General features: G+C 54.3%; 1 protein-coding gene across 1 annotated transcript in view; it reads left to right on the forward strand.

The window, feature by feature from the left end:
* Sdc3 (syndecan 3) overlaps positions 1 to 19,132 on the forward strand; it is a 32,733-nt gene extending 13,601 nt beyond the window's left edge. Inside the window, exons 2-5 of the mRNA NM_053893.3 lie at positions 10,383 to 10,500; positions 11,876 to 12,498; positions 14,588 to 14,876; positions 15,500 to 19,132. Coding sequence (NP_446345.3) covers positions 10,383 to 10,500; positions 11,876 to 12,498; positions 14,588 to 14,876; positions 15,500 to 15,666 — 1,197 coding nt within the window. The 3' untranslated portion in view covers positions 15,667 to 19,132. The remainder of the gene's footprint in view (positions 1 to 10,382; positions 10,501 to 11,875; positions 12,499 to 14,587; positions 14,877 to 15,499) is intronic.
* The last annotated feature ends 3,217 nt before the right edge of the window (positions 19,133 to 22,349 follow it).

Consider the following 22,349-nt stretch of genomic DNA (forward strand, 5'->3'; position numbering starts at 1 on the left):
GGAAGGACCACTAGGTCCCATGTGGCTGCAGGGCATTGTGGGACTCTGGGTCAGTCTGTCTGAGGTTCTGGGCACTCTCCAGGGGTCACTGGAGGAGAGTGGAGGCTGCTATAATTCAGAGCTGCAACCACCACCTAGTTTAGGACTTAAAACAAACAAACCAACGAACCAACCAGATTTCCAGTAGTCAGTCCAGGCTGCCCTAAAGCTTGCTTTTAGCCAAGGATGACCTTGAACTCCTGAGCTTCCTGCTTCTACCTCTGAAGTGTCTGTGTGTGGGGGAAGGGGGGGCGGTGTCTACAGATGTGTGCCACCACTCTGGGTTATTTCAGAATGATTTTTATTAAGTGTTTTAAGTGTTTGGGTTTTAAGATAGGGTTTCTCTGTGTAGCCCGGCTGTCCTAGAACTTGTTCCGCAAACCAGGCTGGCCTCAAACTCACAGAGATCCACCTGCCTCTGCCTCCCAAGTGCTGGATTAAAGGTGTGCGCCACCGCCGCCTTCTGGACTTTAAAAAAAAAATCATTCTGAAGGGAGACCCTGTGCCAGTGCCATTGTTCCCTGTGTGCCTAGGGTGCCCAGTGCTAGCAGTCAACAGGATGGACACTTCCTTCTCAGGGGACCACACAGTGTGAGGTCTGCAGACCTGATTTTGCCCCTTCGCACAGTGCTTGAGAGGTTCACTCACTGGGTAGTAGCGTCCGCCATCTTTGTAGCTTTCTCTGATGAGTAATATTCTTCTATGTGGATGGATCCTGCCTTAGGCGTCCTCGAAGCAGGTGACACATGCTAAGAACAAGGGTCATATGAGCACTGACACGGTGACACAGTAACTATTCAGCTGATAACAGCGATGTTCCTAGTGTGTGCACACCCAGCAGGGGTCCTCTGCATCCAGTCAGGATGAATTCACTTTTGCCCCTTCTGGACAGCCCTGCTTTTCTGTTCTTGATTGCATTTCATTTATTTATTTTTGTTTATGTTGGGGCACATGGAAGTCAGAGGGCAACTTTGTTCTTGACTTCCACCATGTGAGCTCCGGGAACCCAGGTCTTTGTCCTTGGCAGCAAGCTCCTTTATGAGCTGAGCCCTCTTGCCTGTCCCGCTTTTGTGTTTTAAAAATTAAAAAAAAAATAGAATTACTGGGTCATACAGACATTCTGTTTTCACATTCTGAAGAACTGCCAGCTGCTCTTTGAAAGTGGCCTTCCTGTTTTGATGTACCCACCAGAGGGGTCTGTGGTCGCTTCTCCTAGCTTTCTAAGCAGGCTCTTCTATGGCTTCTGAGCACAGTGGTCCCTGCATTACTCAGGTGTCTATGGGGTGGCACAGTGGACCAGGTATGAAGCTCAGGGTGACGATGGATAAGAGCTTGTCCTTTGAGGGGCTGCTTCAAAAGCTTAGCCCATGCACAGCTGAAGGAGCCAGACCATCTGGGAGCTGGGACTGCAGACCCATTGCTTGAGAGCAAGGGTGGAGAGTGGAAGGATCTGCCTGTGGGCCACCTGCTGTGCCCAGGATCCTGTGCTTTCCTTCTAAGGCCCCCTGCTCTGTGTCAGGGCCTGCAGATGGGAGTCTGAGGCTCAGGCCGACAGATTGCTGAGAAGGGAGGTTCTTACTGGGCCCTCGGTGTCAGATCCCCTGACCCTCTGAGGTCAGTGTTGTTATTAAGCATACATAAGCAAAGCAAAAGAGACCGCAGCTCAGAGAAGTCAGCTTCCTGCCTAGGGTTGCACAGCTGCAGAAAGCCTATGCTAGCATTTGGCACCTTCTTGGTTTAACTTGAGCCCCTCATCCTTTGGATGATCTGTGTGGCTTCTAGGAACCAGGATGAAGGTGGCTGGGGACAAGCATATTGGTTCCTAGGCAGGCTCTGAGCACTCTGCCAGTCAGACCTCCCTTGGTGTCTGATGTGAACCTTCTGTATATGTCAGTTTCTACCTAGACACTGGGATGGTGGCTCCTGAGGCCTCTGCTGCTCAGAGCACCCAGAGTCTCCTGAAATGAAGTAGCTCTCCTCCTATGGGACAACAGACCGGGGAAGGATGGGACCTGAGGCCCTAGTGTGTGAATCCACATGAGGTAAATAACCTGACAGGCCCCTGTACAGTAGGGTGCTCCTGGGGTCTGGCTAATGTTGATTTTGTATCTTAGTCCTATTGCTGGGAAACTCAAGGCCAGTTGCTTTACCTCTCTGAGCTCTGGTTCCCATGTATGGAATGAGGATTAGCCCCCACCAGTGGGATTTGTGGAGAGAATCTAGGCTGTATGTATCCAGAGAACCCAGGCCCACTATTCTTCACAGTGAGGGATGGAATGACACAGATGTCCTCTGAAAAATGCCCAGGGGATGCACCAGGCTGCAGCGGGGGGCCTGTGTGCACTCTTGGAGGCTCAGAGGTTTCAGTCAAGGGTTCAAGCCCTATTGGGACACACTGGTGGTCAATAGTCTTAGTGTCTTTATCTGTGAGTGAGAAGAACCTGGGACCCAACATGGTCAGGCAAGCCCAAGCCAAGTGGGTCAAGCCAAGCCCACTGAGGCCAGAGGACGGGAGCTGGGGTTTCCTGTGGGAGGATCACTAGGCAGAGCCTGGAAGACCCAGGCCTCCATGGGTGCTCCCCCTTTGCACAACTCAGGGCTGGGAATCAAGGAGCAGCGTGCCAGGGGGGTCTCAAGGGTGATCTCCAAAAGCACGTGTCTGGGAGAGTGGGAGTTGCCTCAGCCTGGGCTGAGGGGTTCCCTAGCTTACCAGTGCTGGTCACTGTCTTTCATCCCAACACAGGAGACAGACTGTGTGCTGTGGAGCGGCTGCCTGTATCTCATGCCTGGATGGGCAGCTGGCGGGTGCCTATTTGTAGAACTATCATGGTGAGGGTGATGGCGGGGTGGGGAAGGGGGCAGCCAGGCCCACCAGCCTCTATCTGCAGCCAACTGTTTTTTTGGGAGGTGTCCACAAAGGAAGAGGGCTGAGGAAACCATTGGCCATCAGGTGGTGGGGGTCCTTAGGAAGCAGGCACAGCGCTTAAAGCCAAGTACTGGAAAAACCACAGACCAGCCCAGATAGCTGGCCGGCCACTTCAGCCTCTCTGAAATGTAACTTGGGGATGACACTTCCATAGCAGGTTCTGCTAGGCTGGCTGGACGCCATGTGTGTTTAATAGTCTCCCTTTGGAACTTGATGGCGAGGGTATTAACTGCGACAGTCCTAGGCCCAGTCTCCATTATGATGCCCCAGAGAGGTCATACTGCCTTTGTTTTGTCTGGAAGGGCAGACTGACAGAGTTGGTGCCCGGCCAGGGCCATTCAGTCATTGAGGGACAGAAGTACCCAGCAGTCACTTTAGCAGTCCAGCTGTCCCTCTCCTGGCAGTCAGTGGACAACTTTTCCCTTATTCTGGAATATTCTTTCAAAACAACTTTTTTAGAAAAAAAAAATCTTCTGGGAAGCATTCAGGCCTTTCAGGGACCTAATTAAGCAGCTGGGCGTGTGAGAATACACTTATTAACAGCTACATACTATTCCATGTATGCTGACTTATTTAGCAGTTCCCTATTGGAGAACAAACAACTGCTTCCAGTTCCCCTTCTTATTCAGGGCACTGCCCCGGGGCTCCTGTTCTTGAGGCCCCAATTGCAGAAGGCTGGCAAGGTCCAGCTTAGAGGGGTCCTGACCTGGGCTTCATAGTCTGAGGTTTCCTTTGCACTTTACTGAGGAGGAGGAGGAGGAGAAAGCCCTGTTTGCAAGCGGGGAGGAGCTCACGTGACCTGTGCACTGTTGGTGCACCACTGTTATGGATAGAGATTTGGGGGGCACCAGCAAGCTGGAGAAGGTGATAGAGGGAGGTTTTGCTGACAACCCCACTCCACCCCCGTCCCCCTGGCACACAGAAGGGGAGGGGTGCAGTCACCATCTTGATTTCCTTTGCAGAGAAGTTGGCTGGCTGGGATGTGCTAGGTGGAGGTGAGGAGTGGGGAAAGGGGTTGGGGGGTAGGTGGGTTTTAGGGGCGTGGGAGCGGGTGGAAGCTGGGGTTGGGGGATGAGGGAGATGCTGGGGTGAAATGAGGAGGTGGGGGAGGAGTAGTGGGGGTGCATTTTCTGAACTCAGTGCTGCCCTGTGGGGGTGGGGTAGGGTGGGGGTGGGAAGCTGGGGCATAAGACTGGGAGGGGTAGGACTGAGGTTATCCATACTGTCATTGTCACCCTGGCCATCCTTCTGCCCAGAGCCTGGCCACAGCCCACATTCCTGCAGAGAGTCTCTGGGTCTCCCGGGTGGAGTTGGTGAGCATGAGAGGCACTGAGTTCTCACAGAGCTGAGGGCCTTTGGGGACGGAGCCCATAGGGACCCTGGGGGCTACTCTGGACCGCTCCTCTCCCCTCCTGTCTATCTCTGCATCTGCTGGGAGAGGGACTTGAACACTCTGATCTCTCAGGCCTAGTTTAGACTTGAAACTGAGATCTGGTGTGGGAATATCAGCCAAAGACAGTCAGGACCAACAACAGTCTGACTGGCAGCACACACGTCTTATGTGCTGCCTCACTGGATTCTCACAACAGCTCTATGAAGCATACATTATTGTTGTCACTGTTTAGCCAAATACAGGCTCAGAGAGGTTATATAACTTGCCCAGAGACACCCAGCAAACAAATAGGGCTTGACTTGAACCCAAGACTTTCTGAGCCCAATGCTGGGCTCTCAGCCCCAGCTCACATTGTCTCTGGTCACCAGGACGTGGAGCCCTAATCTGGCTAGTTGGGGGAAGGAAGCTGGGGCAGAATTAATTACACTTGATTTTGCTCTAGCTTTTGCAGCCTGATTAGCAGGGTGCTGGGCTCCTGGCCCCCGGCGGCTGACCTAATTTATGTGTCTGAATGCTTCTGCACCTTACTCTGTCCTTCGTCCTCCAGTCTCTCTCTCTTTAGTCCTCTGTGTGGCTTTGGCAACGTTATTCAACTTCTCTGGGCATCAGCAGTTCCCTCTGCAGCTGTCTCCTCCAGGACGACGCTGTGGCTTCACTTCTGTAATTGTGGAGAGATTAACATAACTGGTAATCAATCATTACTCACCCACCCACCCACCCACAACCCTGTTCCTGCTTTGCACAGCCCTGGCTACCCCTCCCAGTGGCTCAAAGATTCCTGCTCTTACCCTCTCATTTCACAGATGAGGAACTGAGGGCCCTGTCTCTCTACAAGGTGGAGGAGGAGGTGGAGAGGGTTCCTTGGGACTTTGTTGGTGACTTGGAGAGGGTTCTGAGTAAGGGGTGTGTCTCAGAGGTAGCGGTCAATGGCTGCTGTGGGCTATAGGGACATTTCTGACTTGAGGCTCCAGATGCTTAGTCTTGGGCAGGGAATCTGAGGAGATGGGGTGGCCTGCAGGAGGAAGCCTTCTGTCCAGGCATTTGGAAGCCCAGCAACTCCCACAGCTCCATGACACTCAGGAGAGAGGCCTGTGGCTGTCTAGGGGAGCTTGCTTATCATAGGGCCAGGACCCCACATCCCTGGACAGGGGCCTGGGTGTCTTTGAGGCCTGAGGCTGTTGTTCAGTTCCAGATGAATGTGATAAGGAGGGGTGGGACATTGTAGCCGATCACAGGCACATGAGTTTGTGCTGACCCTGGGGGTTGCATCTCTGTGAGTCCAGAGGGACCTGCTCTAGGAGTGAGAGGCCTGTGTCGTCTGTGGGGAGGGTGTGTGCTGTGAAGCAGATTCAGTCACTGAAGCCAAGTTTGGTGAGTAGGTGGGGCCGCAAGCACAGGTAGATGCTGAATTGCTGGGGTGGGTGTCAGACTGGGCAAATGGGGCTGGCCACACGTGTAGGAACCCTGGGCTCTGGCTGAACATGGGGTTGGGTGGCCTGGAACACTCAGAGAGAAGGACTGCATGAGGGTGGTGCTCATGCCTGGGTCGTTGGCTAGCCTTGCTGTCTGGCCCTGTAGAGTGAAGATAACAACCCTCCCACCCAGGGGACGATGATGATGATGATGATGATGATGATGATGATGACGACGACGACGACGACGGTGGTGGTGGTGGTGGTGATGATGATGGTGATGATGATGATGGCGGTAGCCTGATACCCAGGTCCCAGTGGCAGGAAGGAGGATGTTCTACTGGCTGTTTGCCTTGTGTTGGCCCTGGAAGAAAACATGTCAGGGGTACTTCTTCCCTTCATGGTGTGTGCTGGACCAGGGGGTCGTGCCGTGACATGCAAATGTGAAGGGATTGGATTCAAGTTGTAGTGTGTGTGTTTGAATGGAGCAGGCAGTGGAACAAGAGTGCCATGTGGCCTAGGGGACGTGTGTGTCCACGGAGGTGACACTTGGCACCTGTGGTCCCAAGCCTGCTGATGTTTGTGGAGCACCTGTAGGGGTGAGTCATTCCTTCATGAGTTCCCTAGGGTATGTGCACAACTGGGACAAGACTGTACTGGCAGACGCCACTGATAAACTCTACTGGGCATGTGCATTGGGGGTCTGTCAATGCCGCTTTTAACTGTGTCCATTGGGTCGTGTGTCTGCTGAGGTATTGGTGTGAAGGAGTGTGTGCATGTGTGTACAAGTGTATGTATGGGTATGCATGTCCATATATGTGTTTGTGTGTGTGCTAAAGGATGTGTGTCCACTTGTATGTGTGTGTGTGTGTGTGTGTACAAGTGTATATATGGGTATGTACGTTCATATATATGTTTCTGTGTGTGCTGAAGGGTGTCTGTCCACTTGGATGTGTGTGTGTGTGTGTGTGTGTGTTTATATATATGTCTAGGTGTGTTGTGTGTGTCCTGGGGTGTGTATACATGTGTGTTTATGTATGTGCATATTGGGTGTGTGTTCAAAGGACTATGTATTTGTGTGTGTGTGTGTGTGTGTGTGTGTGTGTGTGTGTGTGTGGTGTGTGATGGGGGTGTGCTGGGGTTGTACAGTTTGTGTCTATGTGCACATTAGGCTGTATCTCCTCTCAGTCACTTGCTGGGACATGAGCGTCTGCAGGCTGCTCAGTCACAGGGGGTTGTAGACCGTTTCAGTGGAGAGTCACAGGGAGGGTCAGACAGAGAGGCCAACAGGGCCCACAGCACTAGGACTCTATTCTCTTTTTTTTTCTTTTTTTCGGAACTGGGGACTGAACCCAAGGCCTTGCGTTTGCTAGGCAAGCGCTCTACCACTGAGCTAAATCCCCAACCCCTAGGACTCTATTCTTTAAGGGGGTGACATCAAGTGTGAAGTCAGGCCAATGCAGATGCCATTCAGGGGTGAGATGCTGTCTTTGCCTCCCCTCAGTTAGTGACATTTAAAGCTTTCTTCACTGCCACCTTGAAGGCTGCCCGCCAACCCCCCCCCCCCACTCCCTGCCCTTCTGCTGTTCCCTGGGAGCTGAGCTACCAGCATCCCTAGTGTCCTGCAAGCCTCCTCCTCCTCCTCCTCTTCCTCCTCTCCTCCCTCTTCTTCCTCCTCTTTTTCCTCCTCCTCTTCCTCTTCCTCCTCTTCCTCTTCTTCCTCCTCTTTTTCCTCCTCCTCATCCGACCCACAGGGTAACCTCAGGGTGACTGGGCTATGGGCTAGACCCCTGGCTGGTTCAAGCATCTCGTTCTAGAGGAAGGATGTCTGGTGGAGGCATGGTGGGGAAATCATGCCTCTTAAGGTTGCCTCTTCCCAGCAGCCTCTGATGAGTGAGACTAAATTGAGATGTGAGATTCCACCTCCCCACCCCCCAAAACGTTCTCACCTCCCCTTCTCCCCAGCCCTGACTGCTCTGGCCTTCCCCTTCTCCATCCCTCCTGTCCTCTGATCCTTCCCCATCTCCCTCTCCCACACTCTGCAGCTCTGTGGGGAGCTGCAGCTCCTGGTCCTTAGCATGGAGAATATGGTTACCATGGCAACTGTTGTCATGTCAATGGCTACTGAGCCAGGATGAATAGTATCTAGGTGAGTGCTACCTGAGTGGAGGCTGATGGGTTCATGAGAGGCTATATGCTCCTTTCTGAGCTCAGAGCTGCTTGCAATACCCTCCACCCCTCTCAACTTCTCTCACAGGCCCCCAAAGACATGCGGTCTGTTGCCTTCAATGGCTGCCTCTAGGTGAGTGTGTGTTGGTACATGTTTGTGTCTCTGACTTTATCAACTGCAGGGTCCCTGTAGCTTTGGAACTGTCTCTGGGTTGATGCAAGCCCTTTTTGGCCATTGAGGAGCCTTGAGGAATCCCCATTTTGACTCCTGTGTTCGCTCATATTTTGGGTCCCTGGAATGACAGATGTCTTAGAACATTCCTTCTCAGCCTGCTTCAACAGAACTTAGTCCCCATCCTGCTGTGTGACATCAGGTTACTGGCTGGACAATGAGAGGGACAGGTGCTTAAAGCCCCCACAGGATTCTAGCTTGTAGGAGATGTGGCTCTCACAGTCCAGGACCTGGGAAGTGTGGGCTGGGCAGAAATGGGAGCTGGTGGGGGGAATGATGGGCTTGCTCTGAGCTCCTGGGATGTCTACAAAGGAGGAAGACCCAGTGATTAGTCACGGGGGCAATTACACTAATTGTTCCATCCCATGACTCACTCGTATAAAGTAAATACTGATTAATTCATTACTTCCAGATGTGTGTGTGTGTGTGTGTGTGTGTGTGTGTGTGTGTGTGTGTGTGTGTGTGGTATATGAGGGGTATCTCCTGGCTCCCTGCCCTGGCTGCCTTGGCTGGGGCTCTGGAGCAGGTGCTGGGGGCTGGGGGCAGGAAGCCAGGACTAAGAGCCTCTCTTTGGCTCTGCATGAATTCAACAAGGGTCTGTGAGCGGCAGGGGTGTGAGATGCTGAATGTAAATGTAGTTCCTGCCCTTCTCACACACCTTCTACTGCTCCCCACTGCCAGCTGGGGCAGATACCCAGGCACTACCTGAGAAACTCACCCACTGGCTAGCCACCGGGCCCTCTGTGACCAGCCTGGTGACTTGGTGTCCACACCTCTAGCCATTCCAGGTCCTAACTCCAAATCGGTCATCCTAAGCCTCCTCAGTGCCAGGAACCTTGCTAGTCAGGACAGCCACCACCTTGGAACATCTTATTGTAGATGGTGAATGGGAACAGCCCCTTAATACTGGTACTTCAAAGCAAACTGCTCACGAACTTCAGGCATCATGACTTGGGAGCGTGGGATGCCTTTCAAAAGAAGTAACACTGGAGGTGGCTTGGGAAGAATGTGCTAGGCAGAGAAACCAGGGGCTGTGGAGGGTGCTGGGTGAACCTGCATAGCTGCAAGGGAGGCAGCTGCATTGACCAACCCCAGAGTGTATTAAGTTTCTCTTACCTAGGGTGCCTTTCTCCTTGGATTTTGGTTATAAGACGTAAATGTCATAGGCTTCAAATCCTAATACCAGGAGCTTCCCCTCAAAGCTCTGATGGTGGGGACCACGGCCGGGGTAAGTCAGGCAAGTCAAGGCCACTTATCAGTCTTTGGGAATCTTTGAGGTTCTAGGTGCTGGCTCCAACTGTGAGCTTATCAGGAAGACTACAGTTAAGAGCTGAGAACAGCAGCTTCAGGCTTCCCAAGTTCTGACCTGGAAGGGTTCTTAGGCCTGGAGAGCTAGATGCTTGGAGAAGCAACAGAGACAGAAGTACTATGGGGGCTTGTGCTGATCTGGGCATATACTGTGGGGTAGGCCAGGCGGCAGCTAACTTTCCGTTAAGAAAAGGGGCTTGGCTGGCTCAGCATGGACACTCCTTTTCTCCTTTCCCCTCCTTATTCTGGTATTTCTCTCCTGGGTCCTCAGCTTCCCCAGCGTCCATGTCTGTCTTATAGAACTATCTCTCTGCCCTTGCTAATTTTTGGTGTCATTTGGATCCCAAACCTCATTTCACTCCTAGCCTTCTGGGCACTGGAGCCTCAGTTTCCTCATCTGTGAGTTGGGTTGGTGGTTGCCACCTGAAGTCACTTATCTGGAGGCCCCAGTGGGATCCTGTCTGTGGGCACTGTTCACACGGAGGTGATGGTGAGCCGGTATTGAATCTGCAGTGTACCAGGCCAATCTTGGAATAGTGGAGGGAGCCATTTTTTTGTTTACCGAACATACAAACAGAATGAACCACCCATCCAGTGTGAGAACGACCTGTCTTGGTTCAAACTCAGCTCTGCATGCTCCGAGCCCATTCTCCTGTGTAGGGGTTTTCATGGCTGGGACTGGGGGGGGGGGTCGGCAGCTGATGGTCCCTAGTGGCAGCTGGCAGGTAAGGGAGAGAGCTCTTCTACTGTGGCCTTGGGTAGGTGGGAAGTGGCCACCCGCCAACACCCAGCTCTCTGTAGCACATATGGGACACTCTGCCCTTAAATGTGTCTGCTGTCTCTTGGGCCTGTATGGGCCAATATCTTGGGTGCCTAGCCCTGTGCATGTCTGTACCCTCCCAGGCTCAACGCTGGCGCAATGAGAACTTCGAGAGGCCGGTGGATCTTGAGGGCTCAGGGGACGACGACTCATTTCCTGATGATGAACTGGATGACCTCTACTCGGGGTCGGGCTCTGGCTGTAAGTAATCCCAGGTCTCCCTGCCTGTCTTTAGTATCTAGCACCAGCCCAGAAGCCTTTAAGGTCATTTGAGTGAGTCCTGCCACTGTATGGAGATCAAGACCTCAAGAAGGAGGAGGGCAGAGCAACCTTCTGGTGGGGAGAAGGCTTAGGGAAGCCTTCAGAGGCCAGGACCCTTGTCCCTATATTTGCATGTGTAGCCTGGGCCTGTGCCTAGCCTTGTGTCTTGTTGAATAAACATAGATAGCCAATCAGTGTTCCCAGCTCAGCACCCATTATATTCGGAGGGCCAGGGGAAGCCCTCATCAGGGACGAACTTTTCGGTTCCATCTGGAGCGGGTGACCCTTTGAGTCCATCAACAGTAGGCAGGCTCAAGTTGAGATAGGGCTACGGTGGGCTTCAGGGGCGTGGGATTGGCCTGCTGGCTCTGTCTTCAGTCAACTGTGAATCAGGCAGGGTGACAGTGGATGCAGCAGCTCTGTCTTGTGGCCAGGAAGCCGAGTGACTTCCGACCTCTTGAAACTCCCATATTTCTATGTGCTGAGGAGTTAACCTTCCTCTCATAGGCTCTGGGAGGTGAGGACAGGAAGTCAGTATGGTCATGAAGCTGGTAACTGAGGGAGCATGTGGAGATGGGCCCAGCCAGGGGATGCCTGTTCCAGGCTCATGGCTTCCTGAACTTAGCTCTGCCTCTAGTTTCCCTCCAGTGTCTGCTTTAAGCCTCTTCCTCAGGAACCTGGGCCCTCCTCACTCAGCCTGCTCAGCCCTCATGACCCTGATTTGCCATGGCCTCTTCTCAGGTCTCCTAACTCCAAGCCCCTCATCTTATCCCTCCCTGAGTTGCCCCTGTGGCCTGGGAAGGGTGCTGTGCAAGAAGGCCTCATCTGGGAGGTGCTTGCTTGGGAGTCTCTGCTGCCATGGGTTTGTGTGGGGGCATGTCCTCAGGTCCCTTCCCACGAGGTCAGGCCTTGCTCTCCTGTAACCCTGACTGAATTCCAGACAGAAGCTTCAGTCAGCCGTCGTTAGGCCTCAGGAAGAGTGAGTTGGCAGAGTCAGGGCAGGCGGTCTGGAGGTCGTGGCCCCCTCAAGGATTTTTTTTTTTTTTTTTGGTTCTTTTTTTCGGAGCTGGGGACCGAACCCAGGGCCTTGTGCTTCCTAGGTAAGCGCTCTACCACTGAGCTAAATCCCCAGCCCCAAGGATTTTTGACTAGGCACTGACTAGCTCATCTGCTCAAGCCTCTTCCTTTCTGTCTTGTTTTCCTGGGGAAATTGCTCAGAGAGGTGGGGTGTCCTCCTGGGACGGCAATGGTTGCCTGGGAACCTGGCGGTGAGGAACACCCACTCCCCAGGGCTTTCCTTTCCCCACCCCCCCAGACTTCGAGCAGGAGTCCGGCCTTGAGACAGCCATGCGGTTCATTCCTGACATAGCCCTGGCTGCACCCACCGCACCTGCCATGCTACCCACGACCGTTATCCAGCCCGTGGATACCCCGTTTGAGGAACTCCTTTCTGAGCATCCCGGCCCCGAACCAGTCACCAGTCCCCCACTGGTGACAGAGGTGACAGAAGTTGTAGAAGAGCCCAGTCAGAGAGCCACCACTATCTCCACCACCACATCTACCACTGCAGCCACCACCACAGGGGCCCCAACTATGGCCACAGCACCTGCTACAGCAGCCACCACTGCCCCTAGCACTCCCGCGGCACCCCCTGCCACGGCCACCACGGCTGACATAAGGACCACCGGCATACAAGGGCTGCTGCCTCTTCCCCTGACCACGGCTGCCACAGCCAAGGCCACTACCCCAGCAGTACCCTCACCACCCACTACTGTGGCTACCTTGGACACAGAGGCCCCGACACCTAGGCTGGTCAACACAGCTACCTCTCGGCCACGAGCCCTTCCTCGGCCAGTCACCACCCAGGAGCCTGAAGTTGCTGAGAGGAGTACCCTGCCGTTGGGGACCACCGCTCCTGGACCCACAGAGGTGGCTCAGGTAAGGACAGTGGGTGAGGGGTTAGTGTGGGCAGAGGTGGGTTGGCCAGGGACCAGGAGGTGCCATTGGTGAACTAGGCAAGATGGGCCTGGTGTGTGTGCTGGGTAGGAGCTCCTGGATGGGGTTAGGGGAGGTCAGAGAGCCATGGCATCTGAGTAATGGCTGCTTTTGAGCCTAGGCACCAATTAGGTGGATTTCTGGGGCAGAGTTCGGGAACAGTGAGTATGCCTGGCTGGGAGTCTATGTCCAGAGCAGCGTTAAAAGATTGCCAGCCAACCCGGTGTGGTGGTACACAATTTTGATCCCAGCACCCTGGAGGCGGGGGTTGGGGGGCAGATCTCTGTGAGTTCGAGGACAGTCTGGTCTACAGAGTGAGTCCCAGGATGGCCAGAGATAGACCCTATTGTCATCTGCCATCTTTTTTCTCTTTAGTCTTAGCACATTAGCTGGTGGTTGGTGCTTTCTATCTCTTCATTTCTTTATCTGTGAGGGGAAGACCAGAGAAGGTACACACACCTAGCACTGAGGAAGCTGAGGCAGGAGGATTGCTGCAAGTTCAGATCAGCCTGGGCTATACAGTAAGACAAGAAGGAGGAGGAGGAGGAGGAGGAGGAGGAGGAGGAGGAGGAGGAGGAGGAGGAGGAGGAGGAGGAGGAGGAGGAGGCAGACGACGACGACAGAAACAGAGAGATAGGGAGAGAGGCCTGCCGTGGTCTGCACGTGGTGTTTCCTGACCATTTAGTTCTTAGAATTCTGGAACAGTCCACAAGCCAGCTGCTTGACTGTTGTCATGGCCATATTCATCGTTGTCATTATAGTGGCCTGAGGATGACTGAGTGGGTGTTACAGGGAACATCTCTCTGCAGCCAGTGCAGGCCACTATCCCTGAATACTTCTCCAGCCCCGCCCCTTCCTGCTATGCTGACTGATAGATATTTCTCTAGCCCTGTCCCCTCCCTCCATGCTGACTGGTCCCCTCTTTTTACAAGTGAAGCAGAGGAAGCCATGTTTCTAGGTTCCTCAGGTAGTAGTTGAATCAGGCTTCAAATTCTGACTGGCTGGGGACTCTTGAGGTGGGCTCCTAAGGCTGGGGACTCCTGACCTGGGGGGGGCTCCTGAGCTGGGAGCTCCTGAGGCTGACCAGTGTCCAGGGCCAGGGTTAAGCTAGGTGGGGCATGGGGATTGAAGGAAAGACCATGATAAGGGTGGAGGGACTCCAGGGGACTCCAGGGGACTGCAGTCTGGCCTGTGCATCACACCATGGATGTGCACAGGAAACCCAGGGTGGTGTTACCTGCCTGCAATTCCCGCATCTGGGAGGTGGAGGCAGGAGGATTAGAAGTTTAAAGTTCTCCTTCCCTGTGGAGCCAGTTCTAGGTCAGCCTGGGCTATATGAGACCTTGGCTGGAAAAAGTGTTTCCTAGCACCAGGCCGGAAGGGAACATGGTGAGTATGGAGAGCCGCAGAGCAGCCTGCCTTAAACCTCGCAGGGGCCTTAGGGCCTAGGAGCCGACTTTTGGAGCCCTTCAGACCCTCTCAGGCTCCAGCCAGTCCCATAAGACGCAGGCCCAGGTCCTTCCCTCAGAGAGGGAGCCTTTCAGGGAGGGGGAACAATACTAGGGTGTGGCCTAGAAGCAGAAGCAGGTGTAGGAGGTTTGGGGACAGCAGCTCTGACTTGGCAGGTTTGCTCGTGGGCTGGCCGCCATATACTTACGCTGTATATGTGAGGACAGAGCCAGCCTAGCAAGCCCCAGACAAACCCCCCGCTCCTGGACAGGAATCCTCCAAGAATTGTTCTAAGGCAGCTGGAGAGGAAGTCATGGGGACAGGATGTGGCCAGGATGAGAACACTCTGAGGTCCGGTAATCAGAAGTGCAGACTGGAGTCTGAGAGATCCCGATTTTAGTTCTGCTCCCACCGTGTATGAGCTGTGTGTCCCCGAGAAAGTCGAGACACCTCTCTGGGCTTGTTTACCACTCTGTAAACTGGGGATACTAATCCCTTCTTCAAGGGGACAGTGATGGCCCCACCTGGTGCAGGTTTGTGTGTATGGAGTACCTAACCCTAAGTCATACTACTGTTTCTGCAGACCCCAACTCCAGAGTCCCTTCTGACCACGACCCAGGATGAGCCAGAGGTGCCAGTAAGCGGGGGGCCCAGCGGGGACTTTGAGCTGCAAGAAGAGACCACACAGCCAGACACAGCCAATGAAGTGGTGGCGGTGGAAGGAGCCGCGGCCAAGCCATCACCTCCACTGGGGACACTACCCAAGGGTGCCCGCCCAGGCCTTGGCCTCCACGACAATGCCATCGACTCGGGCAGCTCTGCTGCCCAGCTCCCTCAGAAGAGCATACTAGAGCGGAAGGAGGTGCTCGTAGGTGAGGCCAGGCTCCAGGCCTGGGGCAAGGCAGAGTGTGGGATTCCCGTGAGGGTAGAAGGGAAAGCAGGGTTTTACCTCCCACTCCTCTCTTCATTCTCTGCTCTCTCTCTAGAACTCTCTTTATACCCTCTGACCCCTCCATAGACTGACTTAGGAACCTTGCTTTTTGGAGTCAACCCAGTTGACCCTGTGGGACCTTTCTTCCTAGGTGCTACTCTCTCACCTGTCTTTTGGTTTGACCTTTAACCCAGCTTTGACCTAAGACCTTGAAGGCTTTACCCTGGCGGGACCTGCGATCCCACTGGCTCTCCTATCAAGGTTCCCATCTCCTCATGGAGACAGCGGGTGCTGGTCTGGCAGTGTTGGGGAGGGGCCTTCCCTTCCTAATAGCTTAAGGCTGCGGAGCATCTGATGTTTGACAAGGTCGCCGCCTCCATCGTATCGTAGGGATGCGGATTCATTGTTGAGCCATTGGAAAGGAGCTGGGAACTGTAGGTGGTATCAGCAGCGTCCTCTCCCATATTCTCTCTCTGACTCCAGGTCCGGGAGGATCTCTAGGCTACTGGCACCTGAACCCTCTGCGTTGCCTCTGGGTCTTGACCTCTGTGTCTTTCTCCACAGCTGTGATCGTAGGTGGCGTGGTGGGCGCCCTCTTCGCTGCCTTCCTGGTCACGTTGCTCATCTACCGCATGAAGAAGAAGGACGAAGGCAGCTACACCTTGGAAGAGCCCAAGCAGGCAAGCGTCACATACCAGAAGCCCGACAAGCAGGAGGAGTTCTATGCTTAGCAGAGAGAGCCACAGTGCCTCCTGCAGCCTCGACTCCGCCTTGCCCAGTCCCTGTCCCAACAACAGCCCAGGCCCAATCCTGGGCCTGGGCCTGGGCCTGGGATGGAGCCTGGCCCTGCTTCCTTCTGCTCAGGCTGCTAGCTTAACACAGACTGTCCTAAGGAGCAGAGGCGCCACCATCTGCCCCAGACTGTGCCCGTATGACCCCTTCTCTAGGCCCATTCCCTCCAGCCTGGGGCTTCAGGATCTTGAGTCCCATGGACAAGAGGAAGGAAGCCCTGGTTGCTGGTTGAAACATGGGCGGGGCCAGGGTTAAGATGGCCCACAGTGCTCTTCACGCAGAGGCCACCATGCTGGCTTCTAAAACCAACACATGGTACATCTAGCCCTCCAATTCAACATCATCCGGATGCTGAGGCCTCGAGCTGCTGTCCCAAGGCCTCTCTCGACAGGAGGGTGTCCTTTGTCACCAGCCTGAGTCGTCGTGGAGTCACCGCCCCCTCTCCCCTGCCTAATGCACATGTCCCCAGGCTGCACCTCTTTCTGCACCTCCTCCCAGGGAAAGGGCTTCCTCAGTGCACAGGGCAGTCAGTGGTAAGGGAGGCCACTCTAGCGTCCCTCCTGAGAGGGGATGTCACATCGCCTTTGTCAACCACTGCTATAATCCTATAATGCATTCACACAGGAGACAAAAACATACCCAGTCCTGACCACCCGGCCAGCGAGACATCACACACACGCACCACCTTCACGCAGTGCTCAGACATCCTGACGCTTCTGCCACGTAGGCCACTGTCATCGTCACCAGTGGCAACCACGCCACCTTCCTCCCACTCTCTCTTTACACACATTGGTCCTGCATCTGGCTCCTCTAACCATCCAGGTCACTGAGGAAGGCAGGACCGAGTTGTAGGCATCAGCCCATATTGGGTCCCCCAGAGTCACCCTATTCCACTTGGTCCCCACCATGACACCTATACCAGCCACACTGATGCTGATCCCAGCTGATGTCAGTCACAACCCCACACAGATGCAGGCTCGCCCTCCCCACTGTGGCTCATAGAGAAGTTTTGGGCTAGCCTCTGCCAGCCAAGTCTGAAGGAAGAAGGGAGCTAGGGTCTCCCAGGACCAAGGAGCTGTGTGGGTTGTCCCTGGTCTCTATGTATTTCCTTTCTGCTCTGAGCCAGGAGCTGTCTCTGCCTCCCAGGACACGTGTCTCCAAAGTGCCTGCGAGGGCGGGCTCCGCCCAGGCCCTCTGTGTCCCCTGCCCTGCCCTGGCCTGGTGAGACCGACCTCAGGCCTACCTACTCTGGGTCCTCTCTGTGGACACAACTGACCAGGCAACTTGGCAGTTCTGGCTACAACTGGATGGACCCATACTCCAGCAGGCTCATCCCAATGCTGTAGGCCCCAAGAGTCATTGATGGGGACAAGGGTGTCACAGGCCTCAAGTCTACCACCCTGTCTCTGTTATTCTTAGAAGTGGGGCTATTCCAGAGGTATTTTAAGTGTGGGATCACCATTCTCTTTGTGAGAGGGGTGTGCCGAGGGAATTCTCAGCACCAAAGGGACGCGGCTTAGGTAGTGATTAGCGGGTACCCCTCTGCCATCTCTCAATGTCCCAGACTCAGTCAGGTGACCACATGGTTTCTGTTTCATTTTAAAGATTCCCTGACAGCAGAGTTGGGCAGAATGAAGAACCACATCTGGGCAATGGGGACAGGATCTAGGCACAGCTTGTCTTTCTGGGGTGGGGGGTGTCCCCTGTCAGGCTCTGTCTGTCTTCCAGACCCCCAGGCTTCTTTCAATGGGGCTTTAGAGTTTTGTTAAGGAAGCCAGTTGGCCAGGACTTTAAGGAGGGGAAGAAATGAGAGGTGTCCTAGTCCCATGAGGTATGGAGGAGGGAGCTTGGCCGAGATCTTCCCTGCAGCAGGAGGGCTGGGTAGGGAGTAGAGGAGAGCAGTGTCCCAGACCTTTCCACTCCTCCCTGGTAAGCTGCAGTCTTGGGAACTAGAGCTTTGGAGAGAAAGGCTCAGGAGGTGGGGGATGCAGCCTCCAGGGGCTCATCCCTAGGGGACACCGGGATCAGAGCAGGAGGCCCCAGCTTCTTCTGTGTTGGGCTAGAGCTCACTTCTCAGTGTTCAGGGTGGCTCCAACCCTGGGGCTGTGGGTTTGGCCTCTGGGACCAGCACTCTTTCTGCGTCAACATTTGAAAGAAGATACTGTAGGTCTTGAGTATGGGGTCCAGGCCCCAAGGCCAATGTCTTAGGTTTTATGCCCATGACGTGTGACCTAAAGGTTAATGGTGTGAGCAGCCCAGATACACTGGGCTAGCCTGGTGAGGCCAGGACGATTTAAGAGAACTCAGTTCCAAGGGTGAACTGAACTCTTCCTAGTGCAATGTGGGTGCGGGGTTCCCACCCTGCCCCAGAAATAGTGCAGTACATGCGGGGCCTGCCCAAAGGAATCCGGAGACACCTCAGTGCTCCTGGGTAGGTATTCAGGACGCCGGCATGCCTGGAAGCATGGTGCATTCTGAATCAAAGGAGTTGGTGTGTCCTGGACCTCTCCACGCCCTGGTTTCCTAGGGAGTAAGACATGCTGGGGCCAGAGAGCTGAAGAACTAGGCTTCGTCTCTCTTGGGGGCCAGACTAGGGACTCTCTGTGGGCAAGGTTGATTCCCTTTGACTGCCAGAGGCAAGTGGGTGACAGCCAGGACTGGCTGAGCCGACCTGCAGCAAGAGCCTAGGATGCTGGGGCCAGACCTCCCTGGGCTTGGCCTCCAGGCTGGGGCTCGAGCCACACAGAGAAGAGCCAATGCTGCTTTCGGGGCAGGGGTGGCTGCCTGGTCTGCCCTGGCTTTCTCCTGGGATGGACCTCCCCAGACTTGGTGTCTGTAAATAGAAGCCCACACTGTACAGATCTACAGAGAGGCCCAAACTGGGCCCTGGAGTCACCATTCTGAGGGGCTGATGGCCTGGCTTCCCCCAGGGGCCCTCTGGGTGCTTGGGTATGCCTGGCCCCGGCGTGGTGAATGCATGTAAATACTTTTCGTAGACAGTGTGGCTCCAGAGAGCCCCCTGAGACAGTGTCCCCCTCCCCACCTCTACTGGTTCATCCTCTCTCCTGTACAGAGCCCTCCCGGCCTCTGGGCCACCAGGAACAGGGGCTTCCTCCTTTCCCTAGGCTTCCCTACCCGTCCTTTCCCTATAACCCATTTATTAACCAACCCTGTCCTGAGTTCATGGCCAAAACGTACATAAGAAAAGGAGGAAGGGTCAGATGGATAAAGATAAAGATACCAAGGCCTGGTCCATCCTAGCATGGGCGCTCGTCCACCCCTGACTTGGGAAGGACAGGGCTTGCTTTGTTTTGTTTTCTGTTTGTTTCGTTTTTGTTTTTTTTTTTAACATTTCCCTGTGCTGTGCCCATTTATAAGAGGGAATAAAATTAAGCTGAAAGATGCTGTGTGGTGGCCCATGTGTGACATGAGTAGGGGATTGGTTTGGGAGGGACAGCCTATGCTCACCGTGTGTCCCAGCCACTGTCCTCTGGGGAGATGGAGAATGACCCAGGGCTATAGGATAGCATCCACATGGGAACCATGAGGTAAACGTTGTGGTTGGTTGAATGAGGGGAAATGGTGTATATGACTGCGGTTGGGGCACTGGGTGGGGGGTTTGCTGTTCATCCCCTCGGGGAGACTCCAACTTGAGGCTGCAAAGAGAATTTCAGCCTAAGGGATGTGGGAATTGGAGCCCTGCATGAGGGGAGACTGTGCCCTTGGGGTCCGATATGCTCATTCTTGTTGCTTTTTGTTTTTGTGCTTTTTGCTTTTGGAGACGGGTCTCACTGTGTAGCATAGTCCAGGCTGGCTTTGAACTCACAGAGTTCTGCCTGCCTCTGCCTCCCGAGTGCAGGGATTAAAAGCATGAGCCACCAGCGCGCGGCTGTCATATCCATTCTTATGTCCAGGTGGTGGCATTTCCCAGCCTCGGGCCTGGCCTTGGGCGTTCCAAGTCTGTTTCCCTCACCACAAAGTGTCCCCTGTGGAGGGGGAGAGGGCTCCGTGACGAACTCAACATGATGTTCCTCGTTGCTAACTTGCTCAAGGTGTTTTTGAAGGCAGAGTGGGGACAAGAGCAGGACTCGGAGACCACACGTTTCTATGGCCCGGATCACTGGGTGCAGGCAGGGCAAGGCTCCTTCTAACCTCTCTGGGCCTTCACAGCCAGGTCCACTCAGTGCCTGACCCAGGGTCTTCCCGTGCGACGAAAGCCGCTGTGCCTCATTGGCCATCGCTCCTGCTTCTCTGGGGACACACACAGGGCTGTTGGGCCCCAAGGCAGGGGAAAGATGGTGCCCTTGGGTGTCACAGTCACAGTCTGCCCTCCTCTGAGGGGAACTTCCTCAAGGCTCATAAGTATTTCCTCAGACAATGGGGCTCCATTTCTGGTTGGCCCCTAAAGCCTGAGGACGCAGTGATGCTCTGGCTCCTTTCACATGCCTCCCTCCCCCACTCTTCCCCCCCTTTTCACTAAAGGTTCTCAGATGTCTACCCTCACCTGACCTGTGCTTGGAAATGGGAGCCAAGAGGCCACGGGGATGGGGGTGGGAAAGTGACTCAGTGGGTAAAACGCTCATCACACGAGTGTGAGGACTTCAGTTCGAACCCTGAGAACTCATAAAGCCAACTGCAGCTCCTGCGTGTGGCCTCCACATGTACACAATGGAATGCCCAGGGGAGATGGAAGCCTCTGGAGTCTTGCAGGTGAGCTAGCCTGGGATACCCAGTAGTAAACAAGACACCCTGCCAAGCAAGACAGGCCAGGCATACCACCTGTGGCATGGCACATGCATGCCTGCACACACGCACACACACACGCACACACACACACACCACAGCCAGTCAGACGACTGTGGGGCCACTAGAGCCTGGCAGGGAGTTTTTTCTTCTCAGCTCCACTGGTTCCAACTCTTCCCACCGTGTGGTAATTGTAAGACAGCTCCCCAGGGCCTCAGTGGGGAAAGGGGGACCTCAGATGGCTCGATTCCAGGAGGCTCCATCAACTTCCCTGGGTACTCACCGCTGCATTTGAGCAGCAAACACTCACTTATCAGCATGATGATGATGATGGTGAGGATGGTGGTGAGGATGATGGTGATGGTGATGATAGCTTTGCAGCTGCTGGTGATGATGGTGATGACAACGATGACGGTGATGATGTAACAGCCTTTACATAGTCTAGGCTAGCCTAGAACTTGTGGCAATCTTCCCTCAGCCTCCCAAGTAATGAGCTCACTGGAGTCTGCAACTACTCCTGGCTAGACCTGGCATACTGCCCACTGAGTGAATAAATGACCTGAACCTGGGCAGGGGTCAAGTGACCTCTGTTGACATAGTACAGACCCTGACTTGGGCCACGAGGGTCAACACTCATCTGGAGCAGCACTCTTGGGCCGGCCACACAATGGGCTGGGCACTGGAGGAGCTGGGGCCTCCCCTCTGGGGAGTAGCAGAACCGAAGGAGAAGGGGAAGAATGGCTGTTTGTTTCTGTAAGTCCAAGAGGTCACAGAGGCCAGCCTGAGCCTCCTTGGGAACAGAGTGTACTCAGCTTCTGGAGGCCACCCACCTTATTCTGCTGGGCTGAGGGTGGGCTGCCGGCCATTAGAGGGTCCAGACTGCTTGTGGTGGATTCTGAGCCTCAGCTCCCTCTAGAAGGAAGGAGGCCAGGCCTGCTGTGGTAATGGAAGACTTGGGTTGGGAGCGGAGGAGAGGATCAGTTGGCGGAGGAGGCTGGGCTGGGCTCCCCTTTATGGCTCTACCCACACAAGCTCTCCACAGTCTGTGCTGTCCTTGCAGCGTGCATTTGCAGATGGAGAAACTGAGGCTCCAAGAACCAGAATTCAAAGTCCTGCAGTTGAGAGGGTGCAGGAGACCCAGGCCAGAGCCCAGTCTCTCCCCTCCCCCCCTTCTCCTCCCTCTGGGGTGTGTGTTGGGGGGAAAGGCTGTGTGCTGCGTGAGTGTGGGCAGTTACCCAACCCCAGTCAGCAGCTGAGGAGCCACAAGAGGAGTACGTGTGATTGAGAGACTGAAAAAAATACATGGGACAACATGGGGGTGGGCTCCCCTGTCAGTGACTCCCCCACAGGCTCTGTGCTCAGTTCCTACACAGAATCAGCACCCTTGTCTCACAGCCGAGATTGGCTTCATCAGCAAAACCCAAGCTATGAAATGTTCTATCAAATGGTCCACTTCCCTCAATAAATCATTTGTAAAGAAAGAGAAAGGAATTTAGAATGTATAGAAAATATACACAGATGTATACACATGCATGTTTGTTAAGATAAAGTTGGGGGTGTGTCTGGATGACCTATCGGTCAGTAGAAGCTTGCCTTACAAGGGTGAGCATTTGACTTCAACCCCCTGCATCCAGACAAGAGGCAAGCATGACGGGATGCACTTATAACCCCAATGCCAGGGAGGCGGAGGCAGGAAAATCTGTAGGGCTCACTAGCCATAGGCTGCCTGATTGGTGAACTCCAGGCCAATGAGAGCTCACGTCTTGAAGGAGGTGGACAGCATTCCTGAGGAAGGACACCTGAAGCTGACCTCTGACCTCCACGAGTAGTCCATATATAGATAAGCACACTCACATGCAAACATACTAAAAACAAAAAT

This window comes from Rattus norvegicus, chromosome 5, assembly GCF_036323735.1.
Source record: "Rattus norvegicus strain BN/NHsdMcwi chromosome 5, GRCr8, whole genome shotgun sequence".
Lineage (NCBI taxonomy): Eukaryota > Metazoa > Chordata > Mammalia > Rodentia > Muridae > Rattus > Rattus norvegicus.